We start from the raw sequence: 24,988 nt of genomic DNA on the forward strand, positions 1-24,988 counted from the left end.
GAGCCCAAAGATGAAGAAATCTTGGTCCTTGATATGTTTGAGCCAATGAGATAACCAACCTCAGGATTACTCTTTTTTTTATATTTTTATTTTTATTTTTATCTTGAGACAGAGTCTCGCTCTGTCACCCAGGCTGGGGTGCTGTGGCGTGATCTTGGATGACTGCAAACTCCTGGGTTCAAACAATTCTTGTGCCTCAGCATCCTGAGTAGCTGGATTACAGGCACACACCACCCCAACCAGCTAATTTTTGTATAGATAGGGTTTTGCCGTATTGACCAGGCTTGTCTAGATCTCCTGTCCTCAGGTGATCCACCTGCCTCAGCCTCCTAAAGTGCTGGGATTACAGGGATGAGCCACTGTGCCCAGCCCTCAGAATTACTCTTCTCAGAGAATTATATTATGTGACATCATGAATGCTTTTATTGCTTAAGCTATTTTTAGTCAAGATTTCTGGTACTTGACCTGTAGCACAAGGTACTTTAATACATGGTTTCAGGTGTTCATCTCCTTTAATTCAGTAATAAATAGTAGAGATTAAAAACGCCATCTGAACCTCTCAGCGACTTTTGCTCACTCCCTCCTTGGAGCATTTTTACAGTTTGGCTTACGTGTTACCATGCTTTCCAGATACTCCTCCGACAACCCTGGCTGTTCCCTCTCACTGTCTTTTCTTGGCTGCTCCTTTTCTCTTTTCTAGCAAGTCACCACATGGTGCCAGTGCCATGGCTTTAATGGCCATGCAGACAGTGATGACCACAAACGGAAGTCTCTCTAACCTTGACTCTTCCTCTGAAGCCCAGCTGTGTGTAAACAACTGCCTGCTCAACATGAACCCTGGATATCTCATAGACAATGCCAACTTCACATGTCCAGAACAGACTTGCTGTCCCTCCTCCAACCTTCTCCATGGTTCTACATCTCAGTAAACGGCATTCTCCTTTGCTATAACCAATTTTAGAGTCATTTTTTACTCTTTTCATGGCATGGAACCTAAACCTTACATCCCATCCTTCAACATATATCACATATCTGTTTCTTGCCTCTTTGACTACTACCTTCCTTGTTCGTCTAAGCCACCAATATCTCTCTCCTGAGCTACGGCAACAGCTCCTCGCTGGCTGTCCTGCTTTCCCTCTGGCTCCCTGGTGATCTGTTCTAGGTATATCGGCCCAAGTGATTTTTCTAAATAAGGTCAGATCTTGTCACTTTCCTTCTGGAACTGTCCAGTGGTTTCATATCTCGCTTGGAATATACAGAAAAGTCATTATGATCACCTACAATGCCCTATATGGTTTGGCCTTTGGATGCCTCTCCAGCGATCTCTTTATTGCAACCATACAGGCTTCTTTTATTTTCCTCAAACACTTTGAGCAAACTTCTACCTTATGACCTTGGCATTTGCCACTCCCATACCTGGAATGTTCTACTAGCTGCCCAGCTGTCGCCTCACTCACTGTTTTCAAGTCTCTATTCAACCATCGCAGCCTCAGAAAGAACATCCTTAAATACCCTATCTAAACTAGCATTCCCTGGCATTCTCCATCTCTTTACCCTATTTTATTTTTATTCTTGAAATCCCTTACTCCTTGACAACCTATTACAACCTTTGTGTTTATTTGCTGATTACCTGTCTCTTTGGCTTGGATATAAGCTTTGTGGGAGTAGGGATTTTGTTTTGTTCACTACTGTGTCCCCTGCTCTTAAAACAATACCTGACCATGGTGAGAGGGTGGTCAGGATTTGCTGAATGCATGAATGAACGAATAAATGGCTCAAATGCCATCCTGTTATTGTAGATCAGGGAACTTGAGTAGAATCTTGGTTACAGAGGAGGGAAAAAGGCATTTGAGACCATTAGATTCCAGAGTTTTCCTCTCTAGCAATAGTCACCACATGGATGATGACCTCACCCAGTGCCATGGCTTCAATGACCATGGCAAACTCTTCTTGCAAGAGAGGAAAGATTTGGGATCTAATAATCTTGAATGCCTCTTTCTTGAATCTTGAGTGCTTGCCTCTTTCTTGAATCTTGAGTGCTTTTCTCTTTCTATTACTTTAATACTGTCTTCTACACACAAAGGTTAATGATTGCTTTTCCTTCAAAGATAATTCGTATTTTTATAGGGAACAAAGTCATCAAGCACAGAAATGGATTTCCAATTAGACAGATTGTGTCAGCAAGCCAGGAGGGAGGGTTCATGTGTGTGTGTGCAAGGGTGGATGGTAGTAGTGGTGAGTGATGAGAGGCACACAGAGCCTTCCTGGGTTTGGAAATCATATCACAATATAAAACCAGTCTAGTATGTATGAAAGGTGATCTGGTCACTTCTTTACTCTAGAGAAAGGGCCAGAGTTAGTGTAGATGCATCCTTATGAAAATGTCATCTCTCTAAGGATTGCAGGAGCAATGAGGAAATATAATTCATACAATCTCCTCCAGGGTTTTAGACCTCAAGATAGGCCAGAGAGAGATTAAGGAAGCCAGTAGTAAAGCTAATTGTGGTGGAGATTTGCCTATCATGGTGAGATCCTGCATAGAGATGTCTGACATAGCATCTTAAATACAGCATCCAAAGAATGGAATGTTCCTGTTCAGGGTCAGGCCTTTTAAGAGCAAACCTACTGGCTGGGCGCAGTGTCAGTGGCTCACGCCTGTAATCCCAGCACTTTGGGAGGCCGAGGCAGGCAGATCACGAGGTCAGGAGATCAAGACCATCCTGGCTAACACGGTGAAACCCCGTCTCTACTAAAAAAAAAAAAAAAAAAAAAAAGTAGCTGGGCATGGTGGTGGGCGCCTGTAGTCCCAGCTACTAGGGAGGCTGAGGCAGGAGAATGGCGTGAACCCGGGAGGTGGATGTTGCAATGAGATAAGATCGCGCCACTGCACTCCAGCCTGAGCGACAGAGCAAGACTCTGTCTCAAAAAAATAAAAAATAAAAAATAAAGAACAAACAGACCTACTTCTAGCAAATTCAGTTCAGCTTCGGTTATTCAAAACAGTTGAGAAGCATACCTGAAGGTGTTAACCACTAGTTTGCTACATAAGCCAATAATATCTACCCTTTATTGGATACTCATTATGTTCCAAATACTATGTTAAGTGCTACTAATAATAAAATCAACAATGATTGCTAATATTTATATATTAATATAATAAATATAATATAAAACTTGCTAAGATTTATATATTAATATAACTAATATTTATTAGTTCTTATATGACAAGAATAGTTCTAAGTCTTTAGTGAGCTTATTTTATTCTTATGAAGACCCTTATGAGGGAGGTGCTAGTATTTTCTGCATTAAGCTGATCAGAAAACTGAGTTCTAGAGAGACCGTGAATTTCCCAAGGTGATTCAGTTATAAGTGGTGCAGCTGGGATTTGAACCCAGGCAGTTTACCTTCACAACCGGTGTTATGTTAAACTGCATAAATGTTAAACTCACTTAACATTCGTGACTTTAGGAAATAGGTGCTATCGTTTGCTTTTTATAGTCCCTGCATTGTGTTGCTGTAAGAAGCCTAAGCCTCTGGTGCCTTTAGCTTGTCAGTCTTGAAGGGGAAATTGATCATTTTCCTGACAGTCTGATACTGAGAAGTGGTGTACTTTGAATACTTTGATACTGAGAAATGATATTTTGGTGTACAGTTCTCTGTACACCAAAAACCATAAAACAACTGTTGAGAAAAATTAAAGAAGATATAACTAAATCGAGAGATATAATGTGTTCATGAATACAAAGACTTATATTGGTAAGATGTCAGTTCTTCCTAAATTGATTTATAGATTTGATATCACCCCAATCAAAAGCCCAGTAGGCTTTTTTTTTTGTAGAAATGAACAAATCGATTCTGAACTTCATATAGAAACACAAAGGACCTAGAACAGCAAAAACAAAAAGCAAAACAAAAATCCTCAAAAACAAAAATCTTTATAAAAGAAGAACAAACTTGGAGGATTAATACTGCTGGATTTCAAGAATTGCAAAACTATACTAATCAAGACAATGTGATATTGGCTTAAAGACTGACAAATAGATCAGTGGAATAGAAAGAGGCCTACACACCTATATGGACAACTGACTTTTGACAAAGGTGCAAAGAAACTTTAGTGGAGAAACATAGTTCTTTCAACAAATGGTGCTAGTACACTTGGATATCAGTATACAAAATAGTGCACTTCAGTTCATATCTTTCATTATATGAATATTAATTCAAAGTGGATCAGAAATAAATATAAAACCTAAAACTATAAAAATATAAGAGAAAATGTTTGTGACTTTGGGTAGGCAAGGATTTCTTAGTTACCACACCAAAAGCACAATCCATAAAAGAACAAATTAATAAATAGGACTTCATAAAAATTAAAAACACCTGCTCTTCTAAAGACATTGTTATTAGACTGAGAAGACAAGCCAGACACTGGAGGAAAATGCTTACAATATATAAATCTGATAAAGTAATTGTAGCCAGAATAGATAAGAAACTCTCAATACTGAATAATAAGAAAACAAACCAAATAGAAAATGGACAAAATATTTGACCAGACATTTTATTAATGAGGACACACACAGATGACAAATAAGCATATGAAAAGATGCTCAACATCATTAGTCATTAGAGAAATGCAAATTAAAGCCACTAGAAGGTACCACTACATACCTATTAGAATAGCAAGAATTAGAAGGAAAATCTGACCATAAAATGTGTTGGCAAGGGTGAGGAGGAACTGGAACTCTCAAACACTGGTGATGGGAACATAGTTAGGCAGTTTCTTAGGAAGTTAGGAATACACTGATCATATAATCTAGTCATTGATTCCTAGATTTTTATCCAAGAGAAAAGAAAGCCTATGCCATGCACACCCTTTTACATAAATGTTTTTAGAATTTTATTTCTAATTGCCCCCAACTGGGAACAAACCAAATATCTATCAAAGGTGAATGGATAAACACACTGTGGTCCATCTGTATAAAGAATAACACTCAGCCATAATGAAAATAAATGAACTATTGATACATATTACAACATAGATACAAATCAAAGTAACTATTCTGAGTATAAGAAGCCAGAAAAAGGGTATATAAGATATGTATCATTTATATAATCTTCTGGAATATCCAAACTGATGTATAGTGACAGAAAGCAGATTAACGGTTGCCTAGGAATGGGGCTGGGGGTAGGAAGCAGCAGAGGTGGGATTACAAAGGGGCATGAGAAAACTTCTGGAGGTGATGGATGTGTTTGTTATCTTGGTTTTGGCGATGGTTCCACCAGTGCATATCTATATATGTCAATGTTATCAAAATTTACTTTAATTGGAGGCTTCTCTACTCAGTACAATCATCATTAATATGGAACTTTTCATGATTATCTGGTTGGGCTCACACAATTTTTAAAAAAATAAAGGTGTAATTACAGATTAAAATAATTTATATTTTCAGTATGTGTAGTGTATTGTATGTCAGTTATGCCTCAATAAAGCTGTTTAAAGAAGCCAAGTAGGCTGGGCGCGGTGGCTTATGCTTTTAGTCTCAGCACTTTGGGAGGCCCAGGCAGGCGGATCCACTTGATATCAGGAGTTCGAGACCAGCCTGGCCAACATGGCAAAACCCCATCTCTACTAAAAATACAAAAATCAGCCAGGCATGGTGGCAGGTGCCTGTAATCCCAGCCACTCAGGAGGCTGAGGCAGGAGAATTGCTTGAACCTGGTAGGTGGAGGTTGGAGTTAGCTGAAATGGTGCCACTGTATGCCAGTCTGGGTGGCAGAGCGAGACTCCATCTCAAAACAAAACAAAACAAAAACCAAGTAGTTAATGTCTGTGGACATAGGTTTATACGTGTGTGACAAGCTGGTATGAAGGCATAGTAGTGCACAAATCCACACACACACACACAGAACACATAAATAAAAAGTGTTATAAGGGCTACAGATAATGGTCTTGAGTTTTTAGGCAATATTCTTCATCCCCTTCATCCATTCTCCTCTACGTACTTTCCCTACACATTCCTACTTAATGTTCTGTTGTAAAGCCTTCTGACTTGGTTTCATGTGAAATCTACTGCCTCAAGTGCACAAGCTTCCAGATGGGGTTGGACTTGGGGGCAGAGAGTAGCAAAGGGATAAGGTTAAGACGCTAACCCATCACCCAGCAGTTAAGAGGTGTCACTTAACCTTCCAGCTTCTGGAAGTTGAATTTTGTAATGAGCTGTCACTGTCTTTATCACCTAACAATTACTGCAACTGAGTCGGGTGGGATAAAACCTGGAAAACATTACTCTGTCAACAGCATTGATATCTTTGATGAAGCTGTCTATGGCGGGGTCCCGGGTACAGTTGAAAATTGGCACATGGCCTGTTAAAACGGTTTAGGTTCTTTCCATTCCTCCACTCTGCAGACTGCTCCTGGCTTGTGATATGGCAATTGTTTGGTCAGATCACTAGAGGTGGTCATGTTGTTAGAACATCCTGATCTTGACTTTATATGTGGCTCAGTCAAAATTACGCAGGCTGGTTCAGCCGCAGTTCAAGTGGCATATGGCGTGTGGCCTGGGGTGTTGCTGGGCAACATTACTGCCTGTCCAGCTGCATGCCGAGGGTGGTGTTTACCTTAAAGAGTACACCCTGGTCTAAGGTCTGTTAGGCTCATAAAAGTGATTTTGTTGGCATGCTTAGGGTGGAGTCAGCACACCACGTCAGATATAATTAAATTAGTCTATACAACTGACAAGTAGACCAGAATGCGTTGAGGCAGAGCTGCCAATAGTCTCACTATGTGAGGAGCCAAATTATCACAAGGTTGCTTGGTGTCCACAGGATCAGAACAAGTGCTCTTAATGGATCTTAGAATGCTGCTGTCAATGGCTTGAGGCACTCTTGCTCACAACAGGGAACGTCTCATAAAGGGAACCATATTTTTGGTCAATACTGCCAAGACTATGTTTTTCTTAGATGCTTCCATGTCCAAGGGCTTTGCCATCTAGAGGGGCTTTCTGACCCTCTGATTCTCCCTCTTTCTTGCTTCTTTGGCTGACCAGCCCCTTCTGTTCACATACCTTTCATCCAATCAGATAACATGGATAACATTTCATCCAATCAGGCACAATGCAGCCACTTGGCATTCTGCTCACTGACTTACAACCATATACTCATCTTCCTCATTACTATACCCCAGATCAGTAGGACTGAAGTTTAAGAAGTTCCCACACTCTTCTATTTTACAGACAGATGGATGTTTTCTTGGTTTACTTCCATAATTGACTAATTGCAGCCCTTTTGTTTTACTCGTGTGTATGTATTGAATGTATGCATTTTGCTAATTTAACTCTGAAATCTTCCTTATGTCCAAGTCCTTTGGAGGTATCTAACTAGCTTGCCTCTCCTCTCCTGCCATTGATTTGAGTCCAGACTTTGCCATAAACTAACCTATGCTCAGCAAACGCATTCATCTTATTGGCTTCAAACAGGCTGTTAATAAAATGGATACAATATTTCTGACTCACAAGAACAAACATTTTTTGAAGAGCTGGAACAGCTAGCATGAAAAGAAGAGCTTGAGATGAAAAAGTGAACAATGAAGGCACATGTGATTGAATTCTTCCGTTGTACTCTTTTATATCTGACCTGTAAAATCTAGGAAGTGTGATTATATTTTGGGAAAAGGCAGCTAAATTAAGTAATATAATTCTGGTACTGCTATAAACCTATTTTCTATTATTATTGTTATTTGATTTTATGTGGTAATATTCAGGTTAAATCAGCACCATACTTTGCAGCCAAATGGCAGATATTTTATTTTATTTTATTTATTTATTTTTGAGATGGAGTCTCGCTATTTCGCCCAGGCTGGAATGCAGTGGCACGATCTTGGCTCACCTCAACCCCCACCTCCCGGGTTCACGCCATTCTCCTGTCTCAGCCTCCCGAGTAGCTGGGACTACAGGCACCTGCCACCACGCCTGGCTAATTTTTGTATTTTTAGTAGAGACGAGGTTTCACCATGTTACACAGGATGATCTTGATCTCCTGACCTCATGATCTGCCTGCCTCAGCTTCCCAAAGTGCTGGGATTACAGGCGTGAGCCACTGTGCCTGGCCAGCAGATATTATTTGTATTTATTTTCTCTCCCTAGCTGTTATAGGTCAGGGGTGGGGAGGGTAGGGAAGGAGAGAAGGAGATCTCAGACTGTTAAATAATTTCTCCAAGATCCTTAAGAATAAGAGGAACAATATGCAGCATTTAATTATTCCATACCAGATCTCCAGGTGAAAATCTAAAAATTCAGGCAAAAAATCCTATAGATATATAACCTCTGTAATGGTAAAGTCAGAGTTTAAAAAAATAGGTATGTAACGAACTGCTCCGTTAGCACTTGTGTAGACGGTTCCACGGGGGCAAAGATGCATGCGGATTTTCACACAGGAGTTCTTTCCACTCGCATTACCTCCTCCAGACAGCCTTCCGATTCCGTTAAGGAGACTCCATTTGCCTATTTGCCTGTGTCCATTTCCTCATTCTTTAGCAGGTATTTGTTGGAAGCCTCTGTTGTTTCTCACATTTGCTCGGAACTATGAGCAGGACAACCTTTCAAGACATATGTTTTCATGAGCCACAGCGACGCTTGCAAGCCAGGCTGATACCATCCAGACCTTCATTCCCCCCAAAGGCTGTCTCCACCTTTTAAGCTCTCTTGACAGAATCAAACACAAAACACAAGCCTTAGTATGTGACTTCTGGCCTCCAAATAAAGCATTATGGGGTATTCTGTTTCTATTTTCCTTGACTTTCCCCAAAGTAATTTTATATCCCTTAGGAGCCAAGAAGCATTTCCCGTAATTACGGTTGGCTACTGGCACTTGCTCCTTGAGGTATTCATCTGTGCAGCTCCCAGACCAAGAGGCATGGCCCTGGAACTGCGGGTTTTGCAGCAGAGTGGTCGTCTTCCTCCTCACCGTGGAGTCCTGCATAGAAGAGCAGGAAACAAAGCTCCAACTGTACCTCGAGACCAAATGAGCCCTTTTATCCATTAATTGGAATTAATAGGGGTGGGCAAGAGGCCCCTGGGTGAACACTGCGCTGGGCTGTCACTGACTAGCTGTGGGTAACATGTCTTCCGAGTCTCAGTTGCCTCAACTGCAAAACCTTAAAAAGGGGTTGAAAGAAAGGGGCAGCTAACATCTCTCCGAGGCAGGCACTATCAGCAGCTGTGCTCATCTCTATATCTCCCTGCTTTCTTCGGATTTAGGTTGATGATGCGATTGAGTGCTAGACGGTAGAGTGCCAGTGGAAGTGATGTACTCTGCTTTCTAGCCTGCTCCCTAACGTGTCCCACACACTCCCTCTTGAAGAAGACGGAGTGTTTCACATGCTGGAAGTGAAAGGCCCTGAGATACTGGAGCCCCATGATGGAAGAGACCCAGATCCCCGAGGACAGCTGTCCAGGAGAGTCCCTGACTGGACCACGAGTGAGAACAGTGTGCTGTGCTGAGCCGCTGAGCTTGTACGATTTCCTTGCGACTGCGGTTCACTGCAGCACTATCCTCGTGAAGGTGCTCTACTGGGTCCAAAATTCTGTGTATCTAGGGAATGGCAGAGCACAGGGCAGAAATAGAATGAGTTTTTTTGGTGGTTTTTTTTTTTTTTTTTTTTTTTTTTTGGAGACGGAGTCTCGCTCTGTCGCCCAGGCTGGAGTGCAGTGGCGCAATCTCTGCTCACTGCAAGCTCCGCCTCCCGGGTTCACGCCATTCTCCTGCCTCAGCCTCCCGAGTAGCTGGGACTACAGGCGCCTGCCACCACGCCCAGCTAATTTTTTGTATTTTTAGTAGAGACGGGGTTTCACCGTAGTAGCCAGGATGGTCTTGATCTCCTGACCTCGTGATCAACCTGCCTCGGGCTCCCAAAGTGCTGGGATTACAGGCGTGAGCCACCGCCCCCGGCCAGAATGAGATTTTTAACACGAGCAGGAAGCACTCCATGTAAACCTACTGTTTAATTGGATATTGTACTCAAAGGTGCTTCTCTAAATGAGCCAGTGAAAACCCAAGTGGGCGTTGGATAATACTTAACAGATAGGGATGCGTAGTTTCAGTGTAACAGTGCCTCTGTGGGTTACAGCACCATGGTCAAACCTGGAAAAATAGTTTCTTAGAAACGAATAAAGGCAAACTATGGGAAAATGGTCATGGAAGGCTCTCTCACTAATAAGAAGAAAACTCAGAATGTCTTGTTATTAGCAACATAGATCTCCAACTAAAGGGCTTACTCATCCCTGCACTTGTGATGTCTGCATGGAGATGGTGAGTATGGGGTCACCTTTGAGTTCTCTGTCATTGTCATATTTTTGCTGTGCTGCTTCCGGAATCTTTTTCATCACATAATCAGAGATAGTGATTAGGTCTGGGTGGTTATTGATCATTTGGGGAAAATAGACTTACTTTAATCCTTCTTCAGAATGGATTCCCACAGATAAGGTTTTCATTTGGACTTATTTTTACTGAGTGAAAGTGCCATTTTCAAGAAACCCCCAAAGCTTTATATTTTACAATAAGTGAGGCCCATCTATGGGAAAAGAAAGCCACAGAAGACACTGAAAAACCACATGACCTGGTGTTAAATCAAGAAAAGCGTCTGGTAGGCATGGGAAAGCCTGTTTAAACTTCGAGGTCACTTTCTGCATCTCAGCTCCTGTTTATTTTCTGGACCTTGGTCAGCGTCTTCTTGACAGTGTAATTTCTGCAATGCAGCTGGACTTTGTGACCCATAATCAAACCCAGAAAGCCTTCAGCAATCCCATCTGGGTGAGGGGCTCCATTTTGTTTGGTTGAAATGAAAAAGTTAAACCTCCATCCAGACATGCCTCTTTGCAGGCCCAATGACTCTTCCACCAGCAGGACACTTCGTCTTTGAATAGGCTTCTCATTTTCCAGACAAGCTCAGGGGATCTGCATCCTCCAGTAAAATTTCTGTCTGCACAAAATTGCCTTTTAGTGGTGATTTATAACTCAATAAAATGACATCTCAAAAAGGAGAATTGGTTTGAGTCTATAACTGATGTGATTTATGCATGTTTTAGTTTTGGAATACACAGAATTTATGCAATGGAGAGAGGTCTCTGTGATGTGATGTGGAGATGTACATCCACAGAACTCATGACAAGGAGGGAGGTGCAAATGTCCTCAGGCATCCTCTAAGCACAGACTTCCCTGCGTTCTAATATAAAGAATATTCTTACTGAGCTCAGCCTCAAGCAGAGGGCTTCATGATTTTCTGGGTATCAGAAACATCCATGGAACTTGCTAAAATTATACATTCCTGGGCTCCACCCTAGAACCCATGAACTAGATTCATTAAGAATGGGGTGGGGTCCAGGGATCTGTAGTTTAACAATCTCTACAGGTGGTTCCAGTCACATACTTGAGAAACCACTCCAAGTTGAGAAACACTTGTAGTTTGTAATCAGTCACCGCCAATGAACTATTTGCTGTAAAACGGGGAAGGGAACAAACGCTTTTTAAATGCCTTCTTTGTGTCAAGCATTGTTGCTAGACAATCCATGTTTTTTTTTCTTTAAATCTTGCAACAGTCCAATAAGATGGGTATTATTATATTCATTTTGCACAGGAGAAATTGGAAGTTCAGAGAGGTTAAGAAATATTAGCAAACAGCAAGATAGAGATTTGAACCCAGACCTTTCTGGCGCCACAGTGCACTTTTCCACTAACCCATGTTAGCAGCCCAGGGTTGGACCAAATATTTTCGAGTTTTTAATATGTTACCCTTAGATCTACTGAGAGACATTGTGAGAAATTTCTTTGTTTTCTATCCCCCACTCTCAGCTTTATCGAAGCATATTTGACAAATAAAAATTGTATATAGTTACAGTGTACAACATGATGCTTTGATATACATATACATTATGAAATAATTACCACAACCAAGCTAATTGAAATATCTGTCACCGCACACCATGACCGTCTATGTGTGTGTGTGTGCGTGTTGAGAATATTTAAGATCTACTGTGGTAGCAAGTTTCAAGTATATATTAAATACAGTATTTTTAACCATGTCACCATGTTATTTATTAGATTCCCAAAACTTGTTCTTCTTGTAACTGAAAGTGTGTACTCTTTGACCAACATCTTTCCAATCCTCCCAGTCCCCCAACCCCTGGTAAGCACAGTTCCACTTTCTGCTTCTATGAGTCTGTCTTTTTTAGATGCCATATATAAAGTGAGATCATGTAGTATTTGTCTTTCTGTGCCTGGCTTATTTCACTCAGCATAATGTCCTCCAGGTTCATCCACATTGTCACAAATGACAGGACTTCCTTCTTCAAGGCTGAATAGAACTCCATTGTGTAAGTGTGTGTGTGTGTGTGTGTATGTGTGTGTGTGTATCACATTTTCTTTATCTGCTCATGTATTAGTAGAATCAACACTTAGGTTGATTCTATATCCTGGCTATTGTGAATAATGTTGTAATGAACATGGAGGTGCATAGAACTCTTTGAGGTACTGATTTCATTTCCTTTGGATATATACCCAAAAGTGGAGTTACTGCTACATATGATAATTGTATTTTTAAATTTTGAGGAACCTCCATGCTGTGTTCCATAATGACTATACCAGCTGATATGGTTTGGCTCTATGTCTCCACCCAAATCTCATGTTGAATTGTGATCTTCAGTGTTGGGGGACGGGTCTGGTGGGAAGTGTTGGATCATAGGAGTGGATTTCCCTTTTGCTGTTCTCGTGATAGTAAGTTCTCATGAGATCTGGTTGTTTGAGAGTGTGTAGCACTTCCCCCTTTGCTCTCTCCCTCTCCTGTTCCAGCCATATAGGATGTGCTGGCTTCCCTTTTGTCTTCTGCCATGATTCTAAGTTTCCTGAGGCCTCTGCAGCCATGTTTCCTGTACCGCCTGCAGAACTGTGAGCCAATCAAACCTCTTTTCTTTATAAATTACCCAGTCTTAGGTAGTTCTTTATAGCAATGTAAGAACGAACTAATATATCAGTTTACATTCCTACCAACAGTATACGTGGGTTCCCTTTTCCCACATCCTCACAGCACTTATTAGTGTTTTTGATGATAGCCAACTGGGGTAAGATGATATCTCATTATGGTTTTGATCTGTATATCCCTGATGATTAGTGATACAGTTTGGCTGTGTCCCCACCCAAACCTCATCTTGAATTGTATCTCCCATAATTCCCACATGTTGTGAGAGGAACCTGGTGGGAGGTAATTGAATCATGGGGACGGGTCTTTCCTGTGCTGTTCCTATGGCAGTGAGTAAGTCTCACAAGATCTGATGGTTTTGTAAAGGGCAGTTCCACTACACGAGCTCTCTTGCCTGTTGCCATGAAAGACATGCCTTTGCTCCTCCGTTGCCTTCTGCATTGACTGTGAGGCCTCCCCAGCCATGTGGAATGGTGAGTCCATTAAACCTCTTTTTCTATATAAATTACCCAGTCTTGGGTAGGTCTTTATTAGCAGTGTGAGAACAGACTAATACAATTAGTGATATTGCACACCTTTGTATGTACCTCTTGGCCATTTGTATGTCTTCTTTTGACAAATGTCTTTTCAGGTTCTCTGCCCATTTATTTAGCCAGATTATGTTTTATTGTTATTATTGTATGAGTGCGTTTTATTTTTCTGACTATTAACCCATTATCAGATGGATGGTTTGCAAATATTTTCTCCCATTCTGTAGGGTGCGAGAAATTTCTTAAGAAGATAATGGTAAGTCCTTCCACTCACTTGAGGAAAGTAAATTTCAGATTTGTAGTGGACACTGGGGTCCATGACCTGACACCCCACTTCAGGCTTAGTCAATCATTCTGTCAGCTATGGAAGGATTGGCACCTAGCAGCTTGCTTCAGAGTCCCCTCTTGAGATTGTCCCCAGCTGAGGCACAGCACGCCTCCTCCCTAGGGTGGCCTGTTTACAGTGACTGTCTAGGAAGGGGCATAAACTTCCAACTACCTTGCCTCAGTTCAGACAACATGGAAGGACATCCCAGCTTTGGAGGGCCTCTGTGACTTGCTGGGGTCTTTATCCTGATTTCAGCTTCCTCCTCTGCCTAATCCTGCTTCCTCTCTTGCCTTGACAGTTTCCCAGGAGCACTCTCCACAAACTTCCAGCATGCCAATCTCCATCTCAAAATTTGCTTCTCTGGGAATGCAACCTGTGGTGTTGCTCAATCAAACTGTTTCTGTAGACACATTACACCCACATTAGGTGTGTGATGGACTGAATTGTGACCCCCACCCCAAATTCATGTTGAAACTTTAACACCAAGGAACTCCAAATGTGACTGTGTTTAGAGATAGGGTCTTCACAGGAGTAATTAAGTTAAAATGAGGTCACATGGGTGGGCCCTAATCCAATATGACAGGAGTCCTTATAAGAAGAGGAGATGAGGACACAGCCACCCACAGAGGGAAGACCACACAGGGAGAAGATGAAGGTCTACAAGTCAAGGAGAGAGGCTTCAGGAGAAATCAACCCTGCAGACACCTTATCTTGGACTTCCAGCCTCCAGAACTGTGAGAGAATAAATTTCTGTTGTTTAAGCCCCCACTCTGTGATACCTTGTCATGGCAGCCCAAGCAGATACAATAGGCGGATTTAGAGGTTCTTCATTTTGATCCTGATTCTTTCACTTTTATACTTAAGGAACAACTCAGAAATCTGAACAGGTTAAATTCTCTTTTAAGTATAATGAAGCAGGATGGTAAGTCTCACTACATAGTGTTTTCATATTCCCTACAATACGTCAGGATAATCATGTTTTTAGAGAGGTGATAAAGAATATGCATTACCTCTCTTCATCACATCTCTCTGTTTACAGCATTTACTACAAACCTGAGGCAGATGTAAATACACGGTGTAGATAAGTACCTTGGAACTGCAGTGAACTTGTATTTAGTGGGAAAGAATGGCAAAATTTCCTTCCTTCCTTCCTTTCTTTCTTCCTTTCCTTTCCTTTCCTTTCCTTTCCCTTCCTTCCTTCCTTCCTTCCTTCCTTCCTTCCTTCCTTCCTTCCTTCCTTCCTTTCTTTTCTTTCTTTCTCTTTTTTGAGACAGAGTCTCGCTGTATCACCCACGCTGGAGTGCAGTAGCGTGATCTGAGCTCACTGCAACCTTCACCTCCCGGGTTCAAGCAATTCTCCTGCCTCAGCCTCCGGAGTAGCTGGGATTACAGGTGCACATCACCATGCCCGGCTAATTTTTGTATTTTTAGTAGAGACATGGTTTCGCCATTTTGCCCAGGCTGGTCTCGAACTCCTGACCTCAGGCGATCCACCCATCTCGGCCTCCCAAAGTGCTGGTATTATAGGCGTGAGCCACCACGCCCAGCCAATTTGGCTTTTTTTCTTTAGATAAACTATAACACGCCATGCCTGGCTGCAGGCTTCCTGCCCTAATGCAAAGGTGAAAAAGCTTTGCAGTTTAATTAGTTTTTTTTTTTTTTTGGTTTTCATTTTTTTCTGAGCCAGCCCCTTTATCCTTTATTGTCTTCAGTGGAGCAATGGTAAATGTTTAACTACCAGCTCTTTGAAAATGAAATAAAACAGAACCATCCTGGGAAAAGAATGCTGCAGGGTGCCAGCCTCTCTGCAGCCAGGGACAGCTCTCCAGGTGTGAGGAGACCTCTCTGCCTTCCTCCTCACACTGATATTAGTGCAGTTCCCTCAGGGCTTGCTTTTATTTGCTGAGGCTTCTTGTATGGGGTTTACTTTTAAGAGTATTTATGAGTTTAGCACAGGCTTCCCCAGTGAATTTTTCTGTCCATGCCTTCACTCATGGTGTCTTCATTGTCACCTCTGGAACCAGAAAAATCACAGCTTAAGGAAGTTCAGGTGAGTGACCAAGTCTAGCCCCATCCAGATTCCCAAGGCTCATTCTCCCACCAGGCCTTTCCTTATGCTCTGCATCTCTCATCTTCTCCCTTCAATGATTTCTTTTAGCTGCACTGACTTGACTTTTTATGTGCTATAAAACTCAGAAAGCTTCTATTGAGGGCTTAGTACATGCCAAACACAATTCTAAGCAACATGCATGTTTAATCATCACAAACCCTTTGAGGTCGGTACTATTCTCATTCTCATTTTGTAGATGAAGAAACTGAGGCACAAAGAGGGTTAATAACTTGTTCAAGGCCCTATTACTCAATAGAGGCAAGACTGGGATTCAAACTAGGCAGTATGGCTTCTAGTCCGTATTTTCTTTTCTTTTCTTTTTTTTTTTGGAGACAGAGTCTCGCTTTGTCGCCCAGGTTGGAGTGCAGTGGTGCAATCACAGCTCACTGCAACCTCTGCCTCTGGGGTTCAAGCAATTCTCATGCCTCAGCCTCCTGAATAGCTGGTACTATAGGTGCGCACCACTACACCCAGCTAATTTTTCTATTTTTAGTAGAGATGGGGTTTCACTCTGTTGGTCAGGCTGCTCTAGAACTCCTGACCTCAACTCATCTGCCCGCCTTGACCTCCCAAAGTGCTGGGATTACAGGCATGAGCCACTGCACCCAGCCCCAGTCCATATTTTTAACCAGCATCCTACCTGAAAAAGAGCAGTAGGAATATATGTATGCGTAGTGTGAAGTGATGTGTGTGTGTGAGTGTGTGTATCTGTGTGTATGAAAAGTTAAAATAAAGTTTAATAATGGGGGAAAAAATCACCCAGAAGTCATGAAATTAAAGACCTCAAAGGCCCTTTTGACTCAACATAGATAATTCTAAAGCAAATTAAAAAATTGAGGTGGTGAAATTATATGGTTTTTAGGTTTAGAATTCCAAAAGTTGAGAATCAGCATGTATTGGAAATACCATAGAACTAATGTTAATTGCAGAGTTACAGCTGGAATGAAATACTGACTTGCTTCAGGGAATGTTTTATCTCCCTGTATCTCTCTGTTTTTGTCTCAGTTTAGTAATGCTGGCTGAGTAGGTATAACAAATGAGAAGAGAGACATTTTTTGTTTCACTATTCATAGAGAAATTGGTATTTATATTGAATGGATTGAGGATTCACAAATAAATATAGTTTGTTCCAGTTTGGATTACTAATTTGGTTTGGTGGAAGCCTCTGAAGTATCCAGTTCTGTGACAGACTTTTGCCATAGAATCTAGTACTAGCGAGGATTGTTAAGAGGTCATTACCTTGACCTTAAAACATCACAGTAAGCGGGCTATTGTCCAAGATGGACGAATAGGAACAGCTCCGGTCTGCAGCTCCCAGCAAGATTGATGCAGAAGATGGGTGATTTCTGCATTTCCAACTGAGGTACCTGATTCATCTCATTGGGACCGGTTGGACAGTGGATGCAGCCCATGGAGGGTGAGCTGAAGCAGGGTGGGGCATTGCCTCATCAGGGAAATGCAAGGGGTTGGGGTATTTCCCTTTCCTAGCCAAGGAAAGCCATGACAGACTGTACCTGGAGAAACAGTACACTCCTGACCAAATACTGTGCTTTTCCCACAGTCTTAGCAACCAGCAGACAAGAAGATACCCTCCTGTGCCTGGCTCAGTGGGTCCCACACCCACGGAGCCTTGCTCACTGCTAGCGCTGCAGTCTGAGATCGACCTGTGATGCTGCAGCTTGAGGGGGGGAGGGGCATCTGCCATTGCTGAGGCTTGAGTAAACAAAGTGTCACAGTGAAAACAAAGAGCCCAGGAAGTACAAACTGGGCAGAGCCCACCACAGCTCAGTAAGGCCTACTACTTCTACAGATTCCACCTCTGGGGTCAGGGCATAGGAGAACAAAAGGCAGCAAACAGCTTCTGCAGACTTAAACGTCCCTGTCTGACAACTCTGAAGAGAGCAGCGGTTCTCTCAGCATGGCATTTGAGATCCAAGAACGGACAGACTGCCTCCTCAAGCGGGTCCTTGACCCCTGTGTAGCCTAACTGGGAAACACTTCCCAGTAGGGGCCAACAGACACCTCAAACAGGTGAGTGCCCCCCTGGGATGAAGCTTCCAGAGGAAGGATCAGGCAGCAATATTTGCTGTTCTGCAGCCTCCGCTGGTGATACCCAGGCAAACAGGGTCTGGATTAGACCTCCAGCAAACTCCAACAGACCTGAAGCTGAGGGGTCTGTAAGAAGGAAAACTAACAAACAGAAAGGAATAGCATCAACATCAACAAAAAGGACATCCACACCAAAACTCCATCTGTAGGTCACCAATGTCAAAGACCAAAGGTAGATAAAACCACAAAGATGGGGAGAAACCAGAGCAGAAAAGCTGAAAATTCCAAAAAAACAGAATGCCTCTTCTCCTCCAAAGGATTGCAGCCCCTCACCAGCAAGGGAACAACGGGACAGAGAATGAGTTCGACTAGTTGACAGAAGTAGGCTTCAGAAGGTCTGTGAAAACAAACTTCTCTGAGCTAAAGGAGCATGTTCTAACCCATTGCAAGGAAGCTAAAAACCTTGAAAAAAGATTAGATGAATGGCTAACTAGAATAAACAGTGTAGAGAAGACCTTAAATGACCTGATGGAGCTGAAAACCACGGCATGAGAACTCATGATGCATGCACAAGATTCAATAGCCTATTCAATCAAGTGGAAGAATGGATATTAGTGATTGAAGATCAAATTAATGAAATAAAGCAAGAAGAGAAGTTTAGAGAAAAAAAGAGTAAAAGGAAATGAACAAAGCCTCCAGGAAATATAAGACTATATGAAAAGACCAAATCTACGTTTGATTGGTGTACCTGAAAGTGACGGGGAGAATGGAATCAAGTTGGAAAACACTCTTCAGGATATTATCCTGGAAAACTTCCTCAACCTAGCAAGGCAGGCCAACATTCAAATTCAGGAAATACAGAGAACACCACAAAGATACTCCTCAAGAAGAGTAACCCCAAGACACATAATTGTCAGATTCACCAAGGTTGAAATGAAAGAAAAAATGTTAAGGGCAGCCAGAGAGAAAGGTCGGGTTACCCACAAAGGGAAGCCCATCAGACTAACAGCGGATCTGTTGGCAGAAACCCTACAAGCCAGAAGAGAGTGGGGGCCAATATTCAACATTCTTAAAGAAAAGAATTTTCAACCCAGAATCTCATATCCAGCCAAACTAAGCTTCATAAGTGAAGGAGAAATAAAATCCTTTATAGACAAGCAAATGCTGAGAGATTTTGTCACTACCAGGCCTGCCTTACAAGAAGAGCTCCTGAAGGAAGCACTAAACATGGAAAGGAACAACTGGTACCAGCCACTGCAAAAACATGCCAAATTATAAAGACCATTGATGCTAGGAAGAAACTGCGTCAACTAATGGGCAAAATAAACAGCTAACATCATAATGACAGGATCAAATTCACAAACAATATTAACCTTAAATGTAAATGGGCTAAATGCCCCAATTAAAAGTCACGGACTGGCAAATTGGATAATGAGTCAAGACCCATGGGTGTGCTGTATTCAGCAGACCCATTTCATGTGCAAAGACGCACATAGGCTCAAAATAAAGGGATGGAGGAAGATCTACCAAACAAATGGAAAGCAAAAAAAAGCAGGGGTTACAATCCTAGTCTCTGATAAAACAGACTTTAAACCAACAAAGATCAAAAGAGACAAAGAAGGCCACCGCATAATGGTAAGGGGATCAATTCACCAAGAAGAGCTAACTATCCTAAATATATATGCACCCAATACAGGAGCACCCAGATTCATAAAGCAAGTCCTTAGAGATCTACAAAGAGACTTAGACTCCCACACAATAATAATGGGAGACTTTAAAACCCCACTGTCAGTATTAGACAGATCAATGAGACAGAAGGTTAACAAGGATATCAAGGGCTTGAACTCAGCTCTGCACCAAGTAGACCTAATAGACATCTACAGAACTCTCTACCCCAAATCAACAGAATATACATTCTTCTCAGCACCACATTGCACTTATTCTAAAATTGACCACTTAGTTGGAAGTAAAGCACTCCTCAGCAAATGTAAAAGAACAGAAACCACAGCAAACTCTCTCTGACTACAGTGCAATCAAATTAGAACTCAGGATTAATAAACCCACTCAAAACCACACAACTACATGGAAACTGAACAACATGCTCCTGAATGACTACTGGGTAAATAACAAAATGAAGGCAGAAATAAAGATGTTCTTTGAAACCAATGAGAAAAAAGATGCAACATACCAGAATCTCTGGGATACATTTAGAGCAGTGTGTAGAGGGAAATTTATAGCACTAAATGCATATAAGAGAAAGCAGGAAAGATCTAAAATTGACACTCTAACATCACAATTAAAAGAACTAGAGAAGCAAGAGCAAACAAATTCAACAGCTAGCAGAAGGCAAGAAATAACAAAGATCAGAGCAGAACTGAAGGAGAAAGACACAAAAAACCCTTCAAAAAAATCAATGAATCCAGGAGCTGTTTTTTTTAAAAGATCAACAAAATAGATAGACTGCTAGCAAGACTAATAAAGAAGAAAAGAGAGAATAATCAAATAGATGCAATAAAAAATGATAAAGGGGATATCACCACCGATACCACAGAAATACAAACTACCATCAGAGAATACTATAAACACCTCTATGCAAATAAACTAGAAAATCTAGAAGAAATGGATAAATTCCTGGACACATACACTCTCTCAAGACTAAACCAGGAAGAAATTGAATCTCTGGATTGACCAATAACAGGCTCTGAAATTGAGGCAATAATTAATAGCCTACCAACCAAAAAAAGTCCAGGACCAGACAGATTCACAGCCGAATTCTACCAGAGGTACAAAGAGGATCTGGTACCATTCCTTCTGAAACTATTTCAATCAATAGAAAAAAGGGGAATCCTCCCTAACTCATTTTATGAGGCTAGAATCATGCTGATACCAAAGCCTGGTAGAGACACAACAAAAAAAGATAATTTTAGGCCAATATCCCTGATGAACATTGATGCAAAAATCCTCAATAAAATACTGGCAAACCGAATCCAGCAGCACATCAAAAACCTTATCCACCACGATCACATTGGCTACATCCCTGGGATGCAAGTCTGGTTCAACATACACAAATCTGTAAATGTAATCCATCACATAAACAGAACCAATGACAAAAACCACACGATCATCTCAATAGATGCAGAAAAGGCCTTCGATAAAATTCAACAGCCCTTCATGCTAAAAACTCTCAATAAAGTAGGTATTGGTGGAACGTATCTCAAAACAATAAGAGCTATTTATGACAAACCCACAGCCAATATCATACTGAATGGACAAAAGCTGGAAGCATTCCCTTTGAAAACTGGCACAAGACAGGGATGCCCTCTCTCACCACTCCTATTCAACATAGTGTTGGAAGTTCTGGCTAGGGAAATCAGGTAAGAGAAAGAAATAAAGGGTATTCAATTAGGAAAAGAGGAAGTCAAATTGTCCCTGCTTGCAGATGACATGATTGTATATTTAGAAAACCCCATCATCTCAGCCCAAAATCTCCTTAAGCTAATAAGCAACTTCAGCAAAGTTTCAGGATACAAAATCAATGTGCAAAAATCACAAGCATTCCTATACACCAATAATAGACAAACAGAGAGCCAAATCATTAGTGAACTCCCATTCACAATTACTACAAAAAGAATAAAATACCTGGGAATCCAACTTACAAGGGACATGAAGGAACTCTTCAAGGAGAACTACAAACCACTGCTCAATGAAATAAAAGAAGACACAAACAAATGGAAGAACATTCCATGTTCATGGATAGGAAGAATCAATATTATGAAAACGTCCATACTTTCCAAGGTAATTTATAGATTCAATGCCATCGCCATCAAGCTACCACTGACTTTCTTTACGTAATTGGAAAAAACTACTTAACAGAACAAAGCTGGAGGCATCCCACTACCTGACTTCAAACTATACTACAAGCTAGAGTAACCAAAACAGCATGGTACTGGTACCAAAACAGATATATAGATCAATGGAACAGAACAGAGGCCTCAGAAATAACATCACACATCTACAACCATCTGAACTTTGACAAACCTGAAAAAAACAAGCAATATCGAAAGGGTTCCCTATTTAATAAATGGTGCTGGGAAAACTGGCTAGCCATATGTAGAAAGCTGAAACTGGATCACTTCTTTACACCATATACAAAAATTAACTAGAAGCATTAAATACTTAAATGTAAGACCTAACACTGTAAAAATCCTAAAAGAAAACCTAGGCAATACCATTCAGGACACAAACATGGGCAAGGACTTCATGACTAAAATACCAAAAGCAATGGCAACAAAAGCCAAAATAGACAAATGGGATCTAATTAAACTAAAGAGCTTCTGCACAGCAAAAGAAACTACCATCAGAGTGAACAGGCAGCCTACAGAATGGGAGAAAATCTTTGCAGTCTACCCATCTGAAAAAGGGCTAATATTCAGAATCTACAAGAACTTAAACAAATTTACAAGAAATAAACAAACAACCCCATCAAAAAGTGGGCAAAGGATATGAACAGACACTTCTCAAAAGAAGACATTTATGCAGCCAACAGACATATGAAAAAATGCTCATCATCACTGATCATCAGAGAAATGCATATCAAAACCACAATGAGATACCATCTCACACCAGTTAGAATGGCCATCATTAAAAAGTCAGGAAACAACAGATGCTGGAGAGGATGTGGAGAAATAGGAATGGTTTTACACTGTTGGTGGGAGTGTAAACTGGTTCAACCATTATGGAAGACAATGTGGCGATTCCTCAAGGATCTAGAACTAGAAATACCATTTGACCCAGCAATCCCATTACTGGGTATATACCCAAAGGATTATAAATCATGCTACTATAAGGACACATGCACACGTATGTTTATTGGGGCACTATTCACAATAGCAAAGACTTGGAACCAACCGAAATATCCATCAATGATAGACTGGATTGAGAAAATGTGGCACATATACACCATGGAATACTATGCAGTCATAAAAAAGGATGAGTTCATGTCCTTTGTAGGGACATGGATAAAGCTGGAAACCATCATTCTAAGCAAACTATCACAAGGACAGAAAACCAAGCACCGCATGTTCTCACACATAGGTGGGAGTTGAACAATGAGAACACATGGACACAGGGTGGGGAACCTCACACACTGGGGCCTGTCAGTGGGTGGGGGCCTGGGGGAGGCATAGCATTAGGAGAAATACCTAATGTAAATGACGAATTGATGGGTGCAGCCAACCAACATGGCACATGTATACCTATGTAACAAACCTGCACGTTTTGCATATGTACCTTAGAACTTAAAATATAATAAAAAAACCCACAGTGATATGAGAATCAAACTTGTTTTTCATGCCTTCCAGGGAAATCCTTTTGTTACTTACCAAATTATTTAAAGAAAGCATTTCTTATTATATTTACCTTGGAACGTTTGCCCAGAAAGGAGATGGGGCTGTTCTTGGCTTGATACGGTGCCCAGAGCTTTTTTATTTGTGTGCAGTTGATGGTTGATTCTCTGAGATACAGAAAACAGTTGATCGATCTCAACAGATAAGGGAATTTACCTTTTTTCGTTTTGAGCATGAGTTACTCTATGTGCATTTTCTCATTTCATCCTCTGAACAATCTTCCTGTCACCATTTTATAAACGCAGAAACAGAGATTCAAAAGGGTCAGGTCACTGGCTCCAGGTCAACTCTACTACTAAACAGAAAAGCAAGGACCAAAATTCAGATCTTTGTGACCCTCAGTGCCACTATGCCATGCGATGATGCCTGCCTCCTTTAGAGGCCAACTAATAGGTAAAATTACACATCATTTCTTCTACTGAATTTTCATAAAACCTTTAGGAAGCCTTGGTTAGATAGAAAAATTGATTATTTTCATCCTACACTCTACTCCAGGCCAACTTGATTTTCTTGCGGAATGGCCGAATGGAAGTTGAATGGTTGAAGGTGACTGGCAAACAGAGAAACAAGGCACCAAGAACTGGCTATTTCCAAACGTGGGCAATCAGCTTCTGAATGAATAGTTCAGTGAGTGTAACTTCCAGGCTTGCTCGGGCACCATTATGTTAAGTGGAATAATCTATCTGCATCCCAGAAGACTGCTTCCCCAGAGATTTCTGGATGGAATAGGATGCCCTGTGGGCATCAGTGCATCCATGTAAAAAATTCACCTAACAGAGCAAAATCTGGCAGTCTAAACTTAACAGTATTTTCCCCAAATGTTAGTTGCAGGCCTGTATGACAAAAAAACGTGATTTGTATTATTATTGCAGAGAATTTAGGCTGAGCAAACTGGAAAAAGGGGAATCACAAATTCTCTGCTTTTTTTCTATCAGTACTCACCCTTGTCCACATTTTGCCCCAAGGAATGATGCAGCTCTGGATGTTGGAAAGGACAATTCCGGCGTTTTACTCTTCTGACCAGTTTCTTCGTTTTCATAACTCTACTTGAAGAACATGTGATGTTTGCCAGTGTCTGACATTACGGACCTCACAGCTTACTGAATCTGAAAACAGGAGATAGAGATGGAAAGGTTGGTAAACTCTGAAAAAAATTGAGATGCTTTTCATCATTTAAGGGTTGCATCATAGCAGTTGGAAAAGCCAAATCCATAGTCTTGTGAATGGAATCCATCATCCATTCATTCATGCAATCAAAGAAAGCATTTATGGGGTTCTTACTATGCTTTAGTTGGAACTTCAAAGACACATAAAATATAGTCCTGTCCTCAAGGATCCCACAGTCTCACCGAACAAATAAAAATACAGCACAGTAAAATGTTACATCATTTCGGGTCAAATGTGCAGTGGGTCTGGTGAGGGCACAAAGGAAGGTCAATCTTGGGTGGAGTCTTGAGAGATGGGTAGACGTTTGCCAGATGTTTTGTATGGATAGTAGAGGTGAGAGTGAAATTTCCTTGCCTATAACCTACAGTTTTAGTCTTGTCATTGATTTCATTGATTGTTTTCTACTCTCCCATCCCTGAGGCCCCACCATCCCCC

The 24,988-nt window shown here is 41.3% G+C and overlaps 1 protein-coding gene across 4 annotated transcripts in view; it reads right to left on the reverse strand.

Moving 5' to 3' along the window:
- NEDD9 (neural precursor cell expressed, developmentally down-regulated 9) overlaps positions 1–24,988 on the reverse strand; it is a 198,853-nt gene that overhangs the window by 98,374 nt on the left and 75,491 nt on the right. For all 4 annotated transcript variants that reach the window (XM_016954902.4, XM_063812771.1, XM_063812772.1 and 1 more), the window contains one exon: positions 24,329–24,492. In XM_016954902.4, coding sequence (XP_016810391.2) covers positions 24,329–24,340 — 12 coding nt within the window. In that variant the 5' untranslated portion in view covers positions 24,341–24,492. The remainder of the gene's footprint in view (positions 1–24,328; positions 24,493–24,988) is intronic.

Source organism: Pan troglodytes, chromosome 5, assembly GCF_028858775.2.
Source record: "Pan troglodytes isolate AG18354 chromosome 5, NHGRI_mPanTro3-v2.0_pri, whole genome shotgun sequence".
NCBI lineage: Eukaryota > Metazoa > Chordata > Mammalia > Primates > Hominidae > Pan > Pan troglodytes.